The sequence below is a fragment of the Copadichromis virginalis genome, linkage group LG20 (assembly GCF_057382275.1).
Source record: "Copadichromis virginalis isolate Kocher_CV1m ecotype Utaka linkage group LG20, C_Virginalis_male_GT1.1, whole genome shotgun sequence".
NCBI classification, from domain to species: Eukaryota; Metazoa; Chordata; class Actinopteri; order Cichliformes; family Cichlidae; genus Copadichromis; species Copadichromis virginalis.
Genome location: NC_140637.1, coordinates 23,305,402 through 23,323,902, shown reverse-complemented (window position 1 = coordinate 23,323,902; position 18,501 = coordinate 23,305,402). Strand labels below are relative to the sequence as shown.

At 39.5% G+C, this 18,501-nt stretch overlaps 1 protein-coding gene across 1 annotated transcript; it reads right to left on the bottom strand.

Moving 5' to 3' along the window:
* Positions 1-764: 764 nt before the first annotated feature.
* prpf6 (PRP6 pre-mRNA processing factor 6 homolog (S. cerevisiae)) lies at positions 765-17,591 on the bottom strand. Its single transcript, XM_085443102.1, has 21 exons — positions 17,325-17,591; positions 16,651-16,813; positions 16,397-16,515; positions 16,198-16,276; positions 15,150-15,326; positions 14,485-14,613; positions 14,262-14,356; positions 14,006-14,162; positions 13,588-13,750; positions 12,763-12,881; positions 12,436-12,654; positions 5,560-5,682; positions 5,335-5,456; positions 5,029-5,167; positions 4,775-4,894; positions 3,767-3,943; positions 3,475-3,608; positions 3,088-3,179; positions 2,367-2,481; positions 2,089-2,215; positions 765-1,616 (listed from the first exon to the last, which is right to left on the bottom strand). Exons 1-21 carry the CDS (start codon positions 17,510-17,512, stop codon positions 1,464-1,466), a joined length of 2,910 nt encoding a protein of 969 aa, XP_085299228.1. The 5' UTR covers positions 17,513-17,591; the 3' UTR covers positions 765-1,463.
* Between the last annotated feature and the right edge of the window lie 910 nt (positions 17,592-18,501).

Below are 18,501 nucleotides of genomic sequence, written 5' to 3'. Positions count from 1 at the left end.
ATTTGGTCTGTTACACTTGTACTTAAGAGCTCTTTTGATGGCACGTTGTGGTTCACAGCTGCTTTCCAAACACATCACTTGGAAACATCTCACAACCTTTTACCGCATTAACTTGTGAAGAAAAAAAAATAGAAGCAGCTCACAAAACAAAATAATAAATAAAAACAGAACACTGTAAAAACACTGGACCAGCTCTAACTCATCAGTGGTATTGGACACCCCTTGAATTAAAGCTTATAAGTCTGTCCTTTAAGTCCATATTGATTATATAACTGTAGCTTTTGTTACATTTTCAGTAATAAAAAACTGCCATCTTCCTACTTGTACACAGAGCTGAATGTTACCCAACTCCAACTCCACAAAGCTATTATAGCCTGCCCTGTTTATCTTTTGTTGCCCTTCTTCTGCCTAACAAGCAGAATACCAACACTGACCAATGGGAGTGCAGACTGTGATATTTGATCGATATCGGTAAAGTTAGTCAGGTTGTTAGCTGAACTAGGCAGACCTTTGGAAGAATTCTGTGGTAATATATTAAAATTTAGATGATGCTGAATGATCCAACACGGCAGAACTATAAAATAACAGCAGGGATTATTGGATAAAAAAGATGGGAGACACTCTGCATGACTCTAAACCAAAGAGAAGAGAACGGCAGATTTACTATGACATAATCATTTATTTAATAAACCTGAAAGTAACCTTTTATACTCAGTAATATTCTAAAAAGGTGGATTTAAAAATGAATGAATGAATCACTAGAATGGGTGTTTTTCTCTTTAATTATTCAATGCACATGCGACAGCTGCTTACTAGATGATTCATCGGTTGCATCTTCACAGCAGAGTTGCAAAGGGAAAACAATGTATTATTTGCCAGAAGGCGTGTGGGACCTGAAGCAAAACAAAATTCAATGTTTTAACAAAACAAAACAAAACACACCACCTCTGATCTTCAACATCAAGCAGAGCATGACTCAGGAGGTTTAAATAATAACAGAAAAATGCTGTGAAATCCGAGAGGACACCTAAGGGTACTCTTCTAGCACTTTTAGGAGAGTATAAGACAAGGATTTTAACAAAGAAGCCAAATCACAACGATAGCTGAGGCCACACCTTGAAACCCCATACACACAGACAGATCAAAAACGTATCCACAAAAATCTCACATCGCAGCCAAAGATCTCCTTACTGCATATCAGGATGAAGAGGGTAACCATCAGTCACTTTGATTTTTTATTTTTATTTTTAAAAAACATCCACAGATTCCGTCACTTTGACGTCAAATCATTACTTTCTCCTGACACATACAACAACAAAAAAATGTAAGGGCGTGTGTAAATACTTTAAATCTGCCAGAGATGGGCAAGTCCTGTTACAGAATAAGCATGTCAATAGCTGCTCACTTCTATACTGGTGACTGCCAGAGTCCTCCAGGTGTTTTCAGTCCAAATTTCCCCACTCTCAGAATGTGTTCTTGATCTTGCTGGCTACCTGTGCTAAGATCTCTCCTGTCTTCTTCTGCCAGTTTAGTACATGTTTGGACTCGGCACACCACAGCTCTCCATGACGGGGCTCTGCATTCTCACAGCGTTTTCGCACCTCTTCCTGCTGCTCCTGAAGCATACAGAGCAGTAATGTTATACAATCACAGCACAACACATGGACCGGCCACACAAACAAGTGACTACCAACTTTGTGAAGAAAGGAAAAAAAAGCAAGAATGTATACCATAAATCATGCAGCTGGAAAAACTAATTACATGTTTATCATGTATGATTTCACGTTTTACTGCACATTTTAACGACTGAACATAAATCTGAAAATTTTAAGTTTATAGCAGCTGACATATCCACTTCATACAATAACACTAAGTAATAACAAACAATTGATTCACAACCAACGCCTGGAGTAAAACTGGACCAATGCAATCAATACTGAGGAAAACTCACACAGCTACATGAAGAACTAGAAAACTCCACACAGAAAGCCCCCAGCCAGGCAGCAGGTTTGAATCAAACTTCAAATGATTTAATCAACTTATTAATGCATGAACAAAATAGCACAAGTCTAGACACCAGATCCTTACCTCTGTGCCATGCTGCAGCTCAAACTTGTAGAAGAAAGCCCAAGCATCCCCCAGATCTGGCTCAATCTTTACGGTCCTGAGGAACCACTCTCTAGACTTGGTGATCTTACGCTCACTCCAGAACAACCTGACATATGCAGAACATCTCAAAATGTTAAGAGTTTCATACAGAAAGGTCTGCTGAATGTAAAACACCAACAAAATACACATTTTTATATTGTAGGTTATCACAAAAAGTAATAGCTATTACTAAAGGGAGTGAAAAGTTCAAGTCATACTTGGCTACAGCGAGCAAGACGTGTGGATCATGTTCACACTTCTTCAAAGCATCCACACTCTTTGTCTTCCTCTGGGGCCTGGCCTCCAAAAACACTGCCTCAGCCCACAGGATACCTTTGAAGGAAGAAAATAAAAGGAGATTGAAATTTGTGCATTAAAGTCCAATAGTGCCAGTGCAATGAACGAAAGTTAAGTCTGCATAAACGTGAAGGGCACAGAGGAAAACAAACCATCTAAAGCAGGGATCACAAACTAAATACCCAGGGGCCAGATTCGGCCCGCCAAAGACTCCAATCTGGCACAGCCTACTTCAAAACGATTTTATGTGGTACACGGCGCTCGAAAATCTGTCAAATGTTTTAGCAAGACTTTGCTAAGCTACGAACCTGCACCGCTTGATGGATTGTCTGAGTATTATGGCTATCGTAGGCAGGAGCCTCGCGGAGTGATACGTACTGTGCTTCAACATAATATTGCCGTATTGTGTGTGTTTAACCTCTTTTAAGTTTTGTGGATATTATACATGGTTATGCTGAGGATATGTCGGCCAATTTCCACTGGAAATGCCTTTTGGTTAAACTGTCAAATTTTTATATAACTTTAATCCACATAAAAAACAGTTGCTTGTTTAACTGAAAATACATTGATGTTGGGTTTTTTGCACTAATACAGGTTCAGAAAAACAAAGCTTTTCCATCTATAGCAGCATTTTATACACACCTGAATTTGGGCACTCCTGCAGGGCTTTGGCCATCAGCGTATTGGCAATGTTCTTCAGTCCAGCCCTGTACTCCAATCTGACTGACTCCAGCCTGATTAATAAGATCATATGTACTTTTAGATGCCTTTATTTCAGAATTTATGGCAATAAATGGTGTTGGTGTTATATATGTTCTTGATGTGCCAGTTTCGGTTGATGTGGTTTTGCAAAAGCAAATTAAGCCTGCTTCTAGTTTGGAGGCACAAATATAATGTTTTCCAGCTGTAACTTTTTACAGGTTTTCATGGATAGGAGAGAAAAAAAACCTGCATATGCTAAAATACACTGCTGCGCAAGTGACCTTTTCCAAACTCTTCCTAGTTCCTTGTTGTCGTGTATTTTCTTACCACAGCTCAGCGGTCTGGGGATTCTTGAGCCGCGCCTTCTCGAGGATTGCTCTGGCTCTGGTCAGCTGTCCCACTCTCTCTTCCAAATGTGACAGCAACAACCACAGTGGCACAGAGTGGGGACACTTCTTTAACTGTACCAATGAAAATAAAAATCCTTAACCCTTACTCTGGTTTTTAATGATACACTCATTTTCATCAAAAAATAAAACACTTCCTTCCTTTGCATTTGTGGTCAATCCAATACTACCGGTAAAACAAACCCACGCCCCAAACATAACCCCATCCTCACCCCTTGGTTATAGGCCTCTCTAGCTTTATCCATATTTTCACATTGCTCCTCGATTTGGCCTCGCATCATCCAAAGCTTAGGGAAGTCCTCGTAGTGCTTCAGGGCCTCGGTGCACAACTCCTGGGCAGCTTCTATGTTTCCCAACACCCACTCCAATTTCACTGACTTCATAAACACCTGTAGAGATTACAAATACAAATGAGACCTATGAAGTTTTATATTTGCAAATGCATTGTAATACACCTGAAACAGAATAATGTAAAACAAGGAAAATGCTTATACTGAACCCCAGTACTTGCAAGTCTATACATCAGTTTTATCAAATGCCAACTTGCTAAGTTTTTGCCTAAATGCTTAAGTGGTTAACACTAAAACTTTGTGTTATCTGATAGGACAAGCAGTACAGCAAACATTAAGGCAGATTCTCTTACTCACATCTGTCAGCATACAACAAAGATAAAGGGGAGTGTTGCCAGGTCACTTGACAGAGAGTGGTGGTTTAAAAGCTTGGCTGACACATCTGTCAGCCTATGTGGTACTTAACGGCATAATCTGTGGAAAACCTGCAAGCCTGAACCTGACAGTGTTCCCAGAAACAACCTCAAGGAAATTGCACCATTATGTAGAGAGCAGTGGTTTCAAAACAGAAAAATAAACTAACACTTGAATCACTCATCCAAAATGTGTCAGAGTTCAAAAATTAATAACACTACATGAAAAACACAATGTAGTACAGTTCATAAAAGGCCAGTCAAAGTGAAAGGACAGGATTGATTCAATGCAAACGCAGTCATACTCAGTGCAAGTGACATGAGATAACCTGAACAACTTGATTTCATTAATCTTCTTATACAAATATTCAGTTTCCTTTAATAGCTTTTTAGGCAATTCTATAATTCAACCAAGTATTAAAAGCTCAAACAGAAAACCAAGTATTAACTTTTATCCTTTCTACGAAGTAACCTTTACAATAGTTCCCTACTCTGAAATTCACACAGATACACTTACCCTGGCTGTTGGTGCACTGCTGCGGGCCTTGGCTAGCAGTCGACGGGCTCTTTCATACTCATTATTCTCCGACTCCAGTTTGACAGCAGCAAGCCAGATCTCTTCACTGTTTGGGTTAGCCTATGAAAACAGACAGAGGAGGACAGAGGGAGAGGAGAAGCAGAAGACACAGGATAACAGAGTTAGACATAGGTATACATAGATTACTCTAATATTTGACATGCTGTATCGAGAAGTGAATGCTTTTTAATTACCTGGAAGGCCAGAGCAAGGATGCTTCTGGCTGCTGGCACATCCTCAGCAAGCCACTTGGACTTGGCACCCATTAGCCACAATACCTCTGCTTTGGGGCAGTGAGCCACAGCCCTCTGAAGTAAAGCCTCCAAGGACTCTCTGAGAAATTAAATGTGCCATGAAAGAATAATGGATGCGGCGGCGACGACGAAGCAGCAGGTCATAAAGCACAGGAGCAAAAAAGAATAAATAAGTATAGTGATGCGAAACAGCAACTGTCACCTTCTGACTGCTAATGTTTGCATTTGGAAATTAAAGATTGTCACCTGGTGCCATGGTTCTTCTCAAAGTAGGCAGCTCTAAGCCAGACACTTTTTTTACTTGGGAATACTTGGAGAGCATGGGCATAGATGGCCCTGGCACACTCCAGCGCCCCATGGGCCACACACTGAGGCACAAACACACAACCATCTCATTGTTAAATTTAACTACAACAGCAAGTATGTAAAAAACTTATTTTAAAAAACCCAAACTAATCTCTCTATACTTACACTCTCGGCATCTTCCATCCAGGTGTGTTTGCGGTCCTCCTCCTCAATTCCAATCCCTATGACAGCCCTTATCACAGCCTGGCAGGTAGCCACACTACTTGCTTTGTCACACTCCTCTGCGTCCTGCAGGGTATGAACAAGCATTTAGAAGGATAGACACTTTGGTAGAAGAAGAAGAAGGGTGCAAAAATTACTGGATGAACTGCTGGTATCAATTCTAGGTAAGCCATTCAAATGAAATGATAAAGTGATTAACACAAAAATAATTCTAATATTAATTAGAAAGAAATTTTAAAACTGACATCAGAACACCTGCAGATTTATAAAATAATAATAATATTAAAGCTGACAGACATTAATAAGCAAATATTTGCGGTGACAAGAAAAAAATACCACTGGCAAAAAAAAGAAAAAAGAAACAAATAAAACAACTATGCAAAAGAGGAATTTCAGTTAAAGCCAATTACTGCAAAACAGCTGTGTACTGCACTAAAGAAAACATTAGACACAGTGGTGTGTTGTTTTGCATCCAGATGAAACATTACTGGCATCTCTTTGAGGATCTTGTGTGAGTTGTTTGCTGTTCTCATAAACCATTCATTTAACATGTCCCACACTTGGCAAGTGGATTGCTGGGGAGCCAAGGAAGAGTAGGGTTGACTTCAAAGTTGTTTGGATAAGTGTTCCGCATATTCTGGCTAAAAGCCGTTTTCTCTTCACAACAGTGAGACAGGTAATGTGTAAACAGGCAATTCTCTGGAGCCTTTAGGGGACTCTAGTCATGTAAATGTAAAATAAATCAGTAGTTTGTCTTTGCAAGGTTTTAATTTGCTCTTGCAGACTTACAAACTTAACTCCACAGCAAAGTCTCTAAAAGAGTAGTCCAACAACAACCAATGAACAATTCGCAATAACAAGTTCGTATGAAATCTCCCAAAACAGATCCTCGCTTCAAGTTTAAGTGCAGCAGGCTGTTCAGCGTGAATCTTTGGGCCTTTTCAGAAACAGGATACGTCACATTATTGGCTTCCTCACTTAGTTAACCCTTTAAGACCTACCATAGAACCAAGTCCGCCAGAGCTTATATTATATTTTTACATGCTGTAGAGCCATTTTTGGGAGCATTTCAAGATATACATCAATACAACCATTATAGCTCAAATTTAAATAATATGTCTGCATTAAGTGCATAGTAATAACATAATTTGCAAAAAAGTGCAATAAACTACAAAAAAATTTAAAATCGTTTTTGTTTTTTTAACATATATTTCTAGTTAGAGAAATTTAAGAGGCTTACCCCTCAAAACTGCAAATACAAAAAAGTTGCACAAAATAGTTTCCCACCACAGGAAATTTATTTTAAAGTGTCTTCATAGTTTTATTTTTGAAATACACCAATTTTTATATACTTGCAGGAAAAATGAAAATAAATATTATAATGCAAATTTGCAAAAAAAAAAAAACAGCATATGCATCAAAATAAACTATTTCCAGCAGTGCAATACGAGTCCTAAGCATCCCAGAAACGACACAGAAAGTCATAAAGTCAAACATAACTTTTAAAAACACCAGTATAGGCTCATAAGGCCCTGATGGTAAAAAAAAACTACATTTCCGCAAAATGACGTCACTTCCAGTTTCGGGCAGGTCATGGCGGACATGCGATAGTTCGCGCTGTTGGATATAGGAAGTGTTACAAATAGCTAGAGCTGGGCGATATAAGATTTTTTCATATCACGATGTTTTTTTCATTTCAGGCGATAACGATATCTATCACGATATAAGCCAAATAACTATATTTGTAAGATTTAAATGTGCCGTTGCTCACAAGTAAAATGTGAAATAATCAGCAGCTTGTTTTTATTTAAATATTTATTTCCCATAATAAGTTCAACAGGGTAGATGTACTTAAGGAACATGAGACTTTTTCAGATAAATAAAGGCAAATATTGCAAACTACACAAAAGGCAGCCGCTAAAGCGTTTAAGTTTCAAAATAGAACAAACAAAACAGACTAAATTGTCAATTCCACTTAGAAACAAAATATTAATTCTAAAAATAAATCTTAGTTTGTTTTACAGAAGAACAGACAAAACTGACTAACTTTTGTCAATATCAAATAAACTGAGAACTAAAAGGAAATTCTCAATCTCTTCTTGTTGTATAGCTTAGCTTTTCAAACAGTTTTAACAGTTACTTTAGTCTGACAAAAGCCGAATGACGAATTAGCGCTTCCAGTCAGAGACTGAGGCTACGTCCACACGTACACGGGTATTTTTGAAAACGGAGATTTTCCGTTTTCGTTTTAAAAAATAATCCACACATAATCCACACACCGTCCACACATAAAGGCAGAAATGAAGGAAAACGCTGCTATGAACATGCCGAAGCAGCAGGTGGCGCTAGATTCCTAACCGTGCAGAAATGTTGGCCAATCAGAAGTCTAGAAGCCTCGGTGGGAAATAGTAAACAAAGCTGGGGCATAGAAGCAGAACCGAGTCGGGGCATAGAAGCAGAACCGAGTCGTATGTGTGGAGGGACAGTAACTGTGTGTATATGTAAGCATTTAAACACTGCAGAGAGTACAAGTAACAGTAACAGTATTGTAGAAATTCATTTCACCGAAACAATAACGTGGCGCACAGTGTGACGTCAAAAAATGCGCACACCTTTGACGCTGTGTTTTCTCCGTTTTTCTAGTCCACACGTAAATGCAAAAACGGGAGTTTTCAAAAATCTTCGTTTTCAGTGACCAAAAACGCCGTTTACGTGTGGACGAAAGGTGCAAACTAGGGCTGGGCCATATTATACCGTTCACGATAATACCGGTATAAAGTTCGGCAACGATAGGAAAATGAAATATCGCGATAGAATGTGGGCAAAATGCGCATGCGCAGTGCCTTTGTTTTCATACGCACATGGCAGAAAAAGTATGGCGGCAATGGAGGATGACACGGACGAAGGCGCGTCTTTGAATGAAGCGGGTGAGCCAGAATTGGTCAGTAAAAACGGTGCAACTTCGGTGGTGTGGAAGTGGTTTGGTTTTCGTCCATCGGATACCCACCAAAGCAAAATTTTTTGTAGAACATGCAAGCGGGCCATCGCGGCGAAGGGAGGAAACACTACAAACCTATTTTATCATTTGAAGCAGAAGCACTCCTCTGAGTACAAAAAAGCCATTAAAGCACGTGAAGAGTTGTCCGCTTCAACTAGCGAGGTGGTAAGACCAAAGAAGATGACTCAACAAACAATCTACGTAGCTTTAAATAGCTCCATGCCTTATGACAAAAGTAACAAACGCTGGGGGGAGCTAACTAATGCAGTGACACATTGTTTAGCCAGGGATATGATGCCTATTCAGAGTGTGGAAAGAGAAGGTTTCAAAAAGATGCTTAAAACGTTCGATCCACGCTACAAGCTACCCACAAAGAAATACTTCTCTAAAGTCGCCTTGCCTGCTTTATATGAAGAGGTCCGTACTGAGGTGTCAAATGCGTTATCTTCGGTGGAGTTTTTTGCGTCCACCACGGACATGTGGTCAAGCCGAACATCAGACCCCTACATGAGCCTCACAATACATTATGTGGACAAAGACTGGAAGCTACAAAACAAGTGCCTCGAAACATGTTTTTTCCCCGAGGACCATACTGGGGAAAATATAGCCAGAGTCTTAAAAGAGTTCCTCAGCTCGTGGAATCTTCAGGAGGAAAAACAAGTGTGTGTGACGTCTGACAACGGGGCCAACATTGTGAAAGCCGTCGCACTCAACAACTGGACCAGACTTTCATGCTTCGGACATCGCCTGCACATTGCAATAGGTACGTTTTTTTGGGGTTTTTTTGCTATAGGTAAGTTAATTATAACGTCAGATTAAGAACTTATTGTATCAGTTTAAATGATGGTAATAATACTGTTTGTGTTATTAATCTCTGAATGTGGGTAGTTGTACTGCAAGATATATATATATATATATATATATATATATATATATATATATATTAGAGAGAGAGAGAGAGATGTGTGTGTAAATAATTGTGTGTTATACAACTTAAATGTCACATTCCACACCGCATTAATAGTGCTGTTGAAACTGTGTTTCCTTTTAAATGTATGTCTTTTAGAAAGAAGTGTGAAGGACCCAAGGATCGAACGAGCAGTTGGAGTGGGAAAGAAGATTGTTGCTGCTTTTGGCCATAGCTGGAAGCGCCAGCGAGCTCTGCAGGCTGCCCAAAAGGAACTGGGCCTACCAGAACACAAACTCATAACTGAATGTTGCACTCGTTGGGGTTCAAAGCAGAGAATGATCCAACGGCTGCTGGAACAAGAAAAAGCTATAACACAGGTTTTAGCTGCTGATAAAACCACAAGGCACCTCATGTTGACATGGCAAGACATTGAAGTGCTTGACTCGGTCAGCACTGCACTGAATCCACTCCTAGAGTTTACAGATGCTTTCTCTGCTGAAGAGTATGTAACCATTTCATGTGTTAAGCCTGTTCTTCAGATGTTTAACAATGACATGTTAAAAGTAAAAGAAGGTGACACTGAGCTGACCAAAGACATCAAAACAGCAATACTTGACTACATGAACAAAAGCTACACAGACAGTGTCACAGAGAGGCTTGTTAACATGGCTTCTTTCCTTGATCCACGGTTTCATACAGAATATTTCAGTGAGAGAGAAAGCAAAGCCATCAAAGTTCAAGTCATGAGTGAACTAGAGCATCTTGTCCCACACCAGGGTATCACAGGTTTTTCAGAAACACTTCATACATCTACTGGTGACCAAACAAATCAGGGAGCTGTTAAAAAGCAAAAGAAGAGTCTCGGGAGTTTTTTGAAGGGACCAGTTAGTGGCAAGATGGAGGTAACTGCAGAGAGGTTATCATCTGAACTGAGATGTTATGTGAATAGTCCACCAGCAGACAGTGAGTGTGATCCTCTTTCGTGGTGGAAAGTTCACACAGTAAACTTTCCCCACATCAGCAGATTAGCTAGGAAATACCTCTGCATTCCAGCAACTAGCTCTGCATCTGAAAGGTTGTTCAGCACAGGTGGAAATGTTGTAACTTGTCAAAGGTCCTCCCTTAAGCCCGCATCTGTGAACATGTTAGTGTTTCTGACAAAGAATCTTAAAACTTGAAATGTAGAAAAACTTCCAGGAGCAGTAGCATAATTTATCTGTTTTTTGTTTGTTTTGTTTTTACTCAAGAGTTTGTGCAATATTATTATTTGACTTATTGATTTTGCACACTGCACTTTTGTTACAAAGCACCTCTTAAGTTTTGTGGATATACATGATTATGGATAACCATGTATATAACAGGATAACCACTGTTGAATTTTGTGTGGCTGTAATGCACGTTAAAATAAACAGCTGCTTGTTTAAACAAAAACAAATTGATGGGGTTTTTTTCCACTAAAAAAGTTGTAGAGTTGTATTTTGTTTTGCGTCAATTATATCGTCAGTTATATCGTTATCGCAAATTTTCAAATCTATATCGTGATAAATATTTTTTGCCATATCGCCCTGCCCTAGTGCAAACGCATAGAAAAATCTGCGTTTTCAAAAATACCCGGGTACGTGTGGACGTAGCGCATGCACCAGTTTATTGTATTTCCAGACTTGCTTTCGGCACAATTTACAGTGCACGCTACTCTGTTTTTTGTCAGACTTGAAATAGCCGAAATACCTTCACACTACGGAACTTCTATGGCTCTTCCGTTTGACAATCTCTCCGGCATTGGAACCATCATCTGTTTTCTCTTCGGTAACCTTCGGTCACGCTCGGTTGATTTCTCTAGTCGGCTCACTCTTTTCCTTAATTACCCGGGCGGTAGGGTGGCTGGCTGCTTCCCAAACAAATACACATGTGCGGCTTGGCACTTGTGCTGTACGTAACAAGTCACGTGACGTGACGCTGCGGCTGTGATTGGTTCGGCTCTGCGCTACGTAATTTGGATTGGCTGTTCTTTTTTTTTTTTTTTTTTTTTAAGAGGACAAGAGCGGCGAGGTCTATCGCGATAGTTTAATTTTTCTATCGAGAAAAAGTTATATCGCGATACATATCGTTATATCGCCCAGCTCTACAAATAGCTGATCGGATCGGCAAAGCGTGTTTCTGGAATATTATGTTTTTGTTGCTGCAAGTGCTTTTTATGCAATTTTTGCAAAGCTATGCGTGGAAGGAAACTGCGACCTAGGACAAGCTGATGGCATCAAATGTAAGTTCAACTCCTCCGGTTTCATATGCAAAAAAAATTATTGCACTAGCTTAAACGGTTGCAGTGCTACCGGGATTTAAAAAAAGTTACGCAAAACGGAGCGTGCCTGCTCTGACCGGCTTTAAAGGGTTAAAGTGATTCCCTCATTCAGGCATGACTCACTTTTGTGCTAGTGTTTTTTGTGTGCTGTAGTGATCTTACTGTTGCCATCTTGGTTAAAAAATGGGATGTGACAAAGACGAATGAGCATGCCTGTGAAATGGCTTGTTTATTGGCTGTTGCCTGGTCAATCACAAGTTGTTAGCCAATGAGCATATCCTCTTTTTTTTTTTAAGGAAACATACTCAATTTTTTTCCCTTCAGCATGTCCTGAAATGAGTGACTGATCCCATTAAATCATATTGAAAATTTAAATGCTAAGAAAGCCATTTTTTCCATTTTGACTTTTTGTGACTTTTTGAGTCCTCAGCTTGATAGCTGAGGACTCAAAAAGTCACAAAAAGTCTGTTAGCCTTCAGATCGAATGCAGGTTTAAAGCACATCACAGTTCAAAGTGGGAGCCACTCATTTATGAATAAAAATAACAAGCAATTTGGTCTCCCTTTATCTTCTCAGTCATTTCAAAGAAAACAGAAAGCCCCAGAAACAAACCTGTATCCACTGTTCTCTGTTGATCTCCACACCATTGGCACGCAGAGAAGTGATGGCTCGGTCAATGATCTTTTCGACCATCTGAGTGTTCCCATTGGCCTCCTCCAGCTTCGCAGCAGTGATCCAGATGTGGCGATCAGTGGGGATATTCTCTCGAGCTTTGTTCAGGACACGACGAGCGTTCTCATACGTCTCTAACCGGGCCAGTGCCAGCCAGAGCTAGAGAGGACAGAGAGTTAGTTATAAAGTTCATTGCATATGTTCATATATTGTGCTGCACTCTGAGACATTCAGTCCAATTTCCAAATGTTCATGTTGGTGAAGTACCTCCACACTTGTAGGGCAACACTCCACAGCTCTGCTGAGCATGATCCTGGCATCCTCTGGTTCCTCCAGTTCAACAGCTGTCTTCCACAGTCGAACTGACTTGGATACATTTTCCAGCGCTATGACAGGGAACAGTTAAATAAGTACTAAGTTATTTTGCTGATGCTTTTTATTTTGAATAACTTCAATGCAAGAATTCATAAAAACAAGAACACAAAAACTATTTAACAAAGATCCTATAGAGCTCAGAGAACACACAAGCACAGACAACAAAAATAAATAACATATTTTCAACAGTGTCAGCTGGGATGGGAGTGTGCTTTGTATGTAACTGAGAAAAGTAGAGCAGAGGCAACTGAACATGTAGAGGCGGAGTAAGCTCTTCCTCAGAGGAAACGCTGATCCATCTCTGTCAGTGGGGTATGCTGCTGGGAAGTGTTAATAAGCGTTTGTGTGTGTGCGTAAGTTAGAGCATTGACACCATGGTCTCGCTTTGACAAGAAGCCAGAAACACAGCTGCCAAATGTAACTGTGATAAAATCTTTTGTTGCAACCTTATGAATAAAGAAAGTGAGCAGATCTGTGCGGGTGATTTTATAAGAAGATAAACAGATTGAGACTGGTCTTGAGTTTTGGCCCTGCAGAAATTAAGTTTCTTTCTTTTGGCAGAAATGGTTCATTCTGATATGCATTGCTGGGAAGGCGCATGAACTTCGGCTCATATCATAACAGGAAGACGAATTTCTGGTAATCTGTGAATAAATAAACACAAACACACAAAAAAGCTTTTTGTTAAATATTGGAGGGGATAAACGACAACCTTACCCTTTCTGAGGACTCGTTTCTTAGCCCTGACGTCTGTCTCCAGCTCTGCAGCTCGGATATAGATGCGCACAGACTGTGGAAGGTGACGGACAGCCTGGGCTACCACCGCTTTGGCTGTGTCACCAGGCTGGAGCCTGGCAGCCTCCAGCCACACATCCTCACTCTAATCCAAAGGGAAAACACTTATTTAAACAGGAAAGCACAAACCATTGCCCCCATTTGCAACTTATTCAAGAAGTAATGTTACGTCTTAAATTTAAGCAGCTGTTACATTATAATACTAGCGATATACTAATACCATATTCTAAGAAATGCAATCTTAGAGATTATAGGGTTAATTTGAGCAAAATATCCAGAAAACATCAGCATCCTTGTGTTGTCATTTAATAGTTTTATTGTACTGTTTAACTTCCTTTACCTTCGGACACATCTCTGTGCCTTTCATGATCAGGTTTCTGGCCACCTGCAACTTCCCAGTCACCTCCTCCAGCCTGGCAGAAGCAATCCAGGCAGGTGGGTGATGGGGATTTGTTTCCCTCACTGATTTCAGCAGCAGACGAGCCTTCTTGATGTCACTGAACAAGCAGAGCCACAAATAAGCGATTAAACACATATACACACAGCAACTTCTTTTACACAAATATAGCAATCTGATGCTGTCAGTGTCTCTCTACCTGATGTCTCCTCCATAAGTGGGGATCATAGAGTTAAGATCTGTCAAGTAACCCTTGGGATCCACTACTGTTTGTCCACTCACTGAGTCAGACACCTGAATACAGAAAACATGTAGACAAAGGGATAGAGAATAGTTAAGTTGTTTCTATCAGTATAATGGCAGCAGCATGAATCCTAGAAGAAAGTAAAAGTGAAAGTTGCGCTAGGTGATGCATCATTTACCTGACTGAGCCTCATATCCATGAGTGTGTTTCTGGCCTGACCAATTTTCCTCATATCCAGTTCTCCGGTCCCTGGTGTCATCAGACCAGGTGTCATGCTTCCTGGATAAGGTGTGTTCAGACCTCCCAGCTAGTAGAGATAGGAAACAATGTCAACAGAGAGGAGCAACACAGTCTGTGAGAAGTCTGTCATGGCACGTTTAAACAGCTCTTGAAACAAAAGCCTGAATCATGTAACACTTTTCTAGCCAATGCAAAATGACACAAATTACTTCAATCTTTTAATTTAAAGTCAAGCAATGACTTTTTCTCTGTTAGGAGGCTATACCTCTTAAAAAACTCAACTTTTTAAATCAGCACGCATGTCTCCATTTTCAATTCATGGACGTCTACCTGCATGCACAGGTCAATGAAGTGTCCCTTTCAAATGTATTTTAAATGCCAACAAAGTTCGTGTGACCAATTACTGTAGCAACAGGTGTCCAGTCTGTTAAACAGAGAAAAACTGAGCAAACTGCTGTAACTGGAGAGTAACTTTTTTTCCAAGGAGATATCCTGACTCCTGCTGGGCCATAGTGAAACTACACCCTGAAGTTTAGTGAAGTGCACTTGGAAGTAAATATGAGTTACAAAAATTATTTCTATTTGTATACACAGTATACTGACCCCTTGCAATGGGTCAACAGAGGTGTGGTTCTCTCCACTCTGCAAGTGTTTGGAGAAGAAGCTGTCGGGGACAGGGGTGAGCTTCTCATAGCGGGGATTCCTCTGGCGCTTGTTTCTGGCATCTCCCACTTCAGGAATGCTCAGCCATTCCTCCTCTGACACCTCTGCAAGCTTCCTCTGTAGAGAAATAGTAAAGAAAGATGTTGGAGAAAAGAATGGGATGTGAGCATTGCTTTCATTTACGATTGTTTGATAATACCTGAGTACCTAAGCTAAATGTGATTTACTGCACAGAATCTGCAAATATCTGTACTGATTAAAATAGCACCTCTATTTTAATCAGTATTTTATTTCCTCAGTAAAACAAGAAGAAAAGGGAACACTGTTTCAGAGACAAAAATGCAAGGCACTTTTCACTACTAGGCTATGACTAAGCTATTTTCACAGAAAGATCTTAGCCTGGGAATTCATTGCTTAAAAATCATGAATCTAGAGACTATAACCGATCCTGCCTGTGGCTATCTCATTGTACAATTCTTCCATTTAAAGCACAGTGTATGCTGTACTGCCTGCACATGCTTACTATTTGCACATCCTCTACAGAGAAAACAAAAAAGCACAGTATGACAAGAGGGGCACCACAATGTCAACTATATATTTCATTTGTGTAATATACTGGGACATTTATCATTAAAGCCATTTATAATTAAAGCCATTTTTTTTATATTAGAGCTATTTTATTATATTGCATAACTTTGCAATATATTGAAATATTTCATTTATTTTAGTTAGCTGCTGTTCTTACAGTCTTGGAGAAACTCTGATCACATAATTTCCTCAGGCATTAAAAAAAGCCTTCTGATTCTGATTCAACCAAAGAATTGCATTGGATAATATTAATCCTTTTCTTCTGTAGATATGATAATAAAGCCAATAAAACCAAAATGCATTTAAGATGCTTTTAGTGCAAAAAGAAGACAACATTAGATTTTTTAACTCCATAAATGATACTGAAGAGAGGTTTGGAATATTAGGGTCAATCTCTTACCTTTAAATCTGAGAACTGCTGCTGAATCTTTGGTCGCTCCATACGGTATTTCTCAATTTCCTCCTTTTCTCTCAGCTCCCTAAAATACAACGACAACCATGAACAAAAGACTCCTGCAATATAAAATCCATAATATATTTGAAAACAAATACACTGTGCATTGATAAACAATTAAACAATAGACTCTTTTTTTTGTAACCTTCTTTCTTTGCGTCTTTCATCCATCCTCTTGTCCAGCGCTGCATATATAGCATCGGCTTCCTCATCATCTTTCTCATAGGGCCCACTTGAGAACAAGCTACCTGCATAACCATTAAACTACAAGAGAAACAACAAAGTATGACAAGATTATCAAATTAACTGCTCATAATAAAAGAAATTGGCTTTAAAATTGTGACTTGATCGTTTAAACTCTCAGAAAAAAAAACTTTATCTACAACAAATCACAGATACCTCATCATAGTTGGTGTCATTCAGATCTTCATCATCATCATCCTGGTTCTTTTTCATTTGGTCCCCGACCGTCCTCTTTCCAGGGGGTGCATGCCGGTCATCCACTGGATCATTGGCATCACGAGCAGGACCGATATCAGATCGGGTGGTGAAACCGGTGGCACTGGAGGGAAAAGCATTCATTTAAAATGTGACATAAATAAACACAGCCAGGCCAAAATTATACCGCGAGGTCTTTACTCTTCTCTATAACACAGTGACATAACACTATTTTGATCACTATGACTTTTTAACTTAAATTTTGCTCGCTTGTCTAAAACAGATTATATATTAGATGACTATGGATTTAGGAAGAGCATATATTGACATTTAACTATATTTGAATTAAATTTCAATTTAACAGTTCACGTTTGGTAAAGCAATTAAATCATAAAACCACTAAACTATTTAAAAACTTCATAGTCTGGCGTACTTGCCATGGTAAAGGAAACGATATGCACTTTATTCACGTATAAATTATATATATATATATTAACCAATTAATTAATGTATTGTAAAACTACCTTGTACTTAAATTTTACTCATTATTAACTTGGGTTAGTACGATTGAAAAAAGAAAAAAAAAAAAAAAAGGGTCAATCTGGCTAGCAGCATGTAGCTTTAAGTTAGCTCACCCTCTGCCGAGACCGGGAACGTAACCGAGCGGAGCAGGCATCCCTAGAAACGGCTTTTTCTTTTTCCCCATGAGCGGAGAGGCGAGGGGCATTATCGGGGGCCCACCACTAGCCCCCGCCGCCCCGGTGCCTCCCGCAGAAGTTTTGGAGACAATTTTAGGCGCTTGTTTTGCACCAGTGCTAGCCATCGTTGCTCACACGACGAGACGATGCAGAGCCGGATAAACAACAGTCGAGCTTCCGCTCCGAGGAAAAAGAGGCCTAAGGTCTAGAAACGCCTGGCAGCGCCCCCACAGGACTGGCGGATTATTAAATATTATTATTACTATCTTTATTTTACATTGTATTCAATACTATTTTAGTTTAGTTATAGCAAAACTGTTATACATTAACTATTCGGTTAATATTTATTGTTTTGAATGCAACTTGCTGTGAGACTATGTGGATTGATTTATTTCTTTACTTATGTTTTCAGCAGATTGAAATTTGCACAAAAGTCACAAGAGGGCACCACATCCTGAAAAATAATGCCGCTATTGAAACTCATTGAACTCAAGGGCCCGACTGTTGCTTCACAGCAAGAAGGTCGTGGGTTCAAATTCATTCTGGAGCTTTTCTCTGAGGAGTTTGCATGCTCTCCCTGTGTCTCCATGCCTTCCTCCAACAGTGCAAAGACAAGCCTGTTAGAATAAGTGGATGGATGGATGGTGTTGCATAAACTATCATCTGACTTTTGTGTGAAAACACCAAAAAGCTACATATTGTTTTATTCTGAGATATTTGTACTTCATTCTACTTAACCCCAATGGTACAAACATCCTGGCAGTTCCCTGATAATCAAATACCGAAATAAACTTCTCACATTATTTCATTCATTTATTTTATGGTTTTGTTTTCCCATAACAATATGTCATAAATGGACCACCTGAACCTGACCACTTGATGGGACACATGGCACAGAAACACCCTAACTGAAACACACAGTGGTAAAATAGCAGTAATGGCATTTTCAAAATGGAATACTTACATGCATACACTAACTTAGACATGTGTTAGCATATTAAAGTCCCAACCTATTTAACATTATGAGGGAAAAATATCCATTATCCTCTATATAATGTGGATATTCAAACTTGAGACAGGAAACTGTAATAGTGGTAATTACATATTAATATGG

What these genes read in the sequence shown, in the direction of transcription:
- prpf6 (XM_085443102.1), bottom strand. Translation starts at nt 17,512, where the DNA reads ATGGCTAGCACTGGTGCAAAACAAGCGCCTAAAATTGTCTCCAAAACT. An exon ending in AGCAGTTCTCAGATTTAAAG is followed by an intron (nt 15,327 to 16,197) that starts GTAAGAGATTGA and finishes ATTTCTCTACAG; the next exon opens with AGGAAGCTTGCAGAGGTGTC. An exon ending in GGATGGAAGATGCCGAGAGT is followed by an intron (nt 5,457 to 5,559) that starts GTAAGTATAGAG and finishes TTTGTGCCTCAG; the next exon opens with TGTGTGGCCCATGGGGCGCT.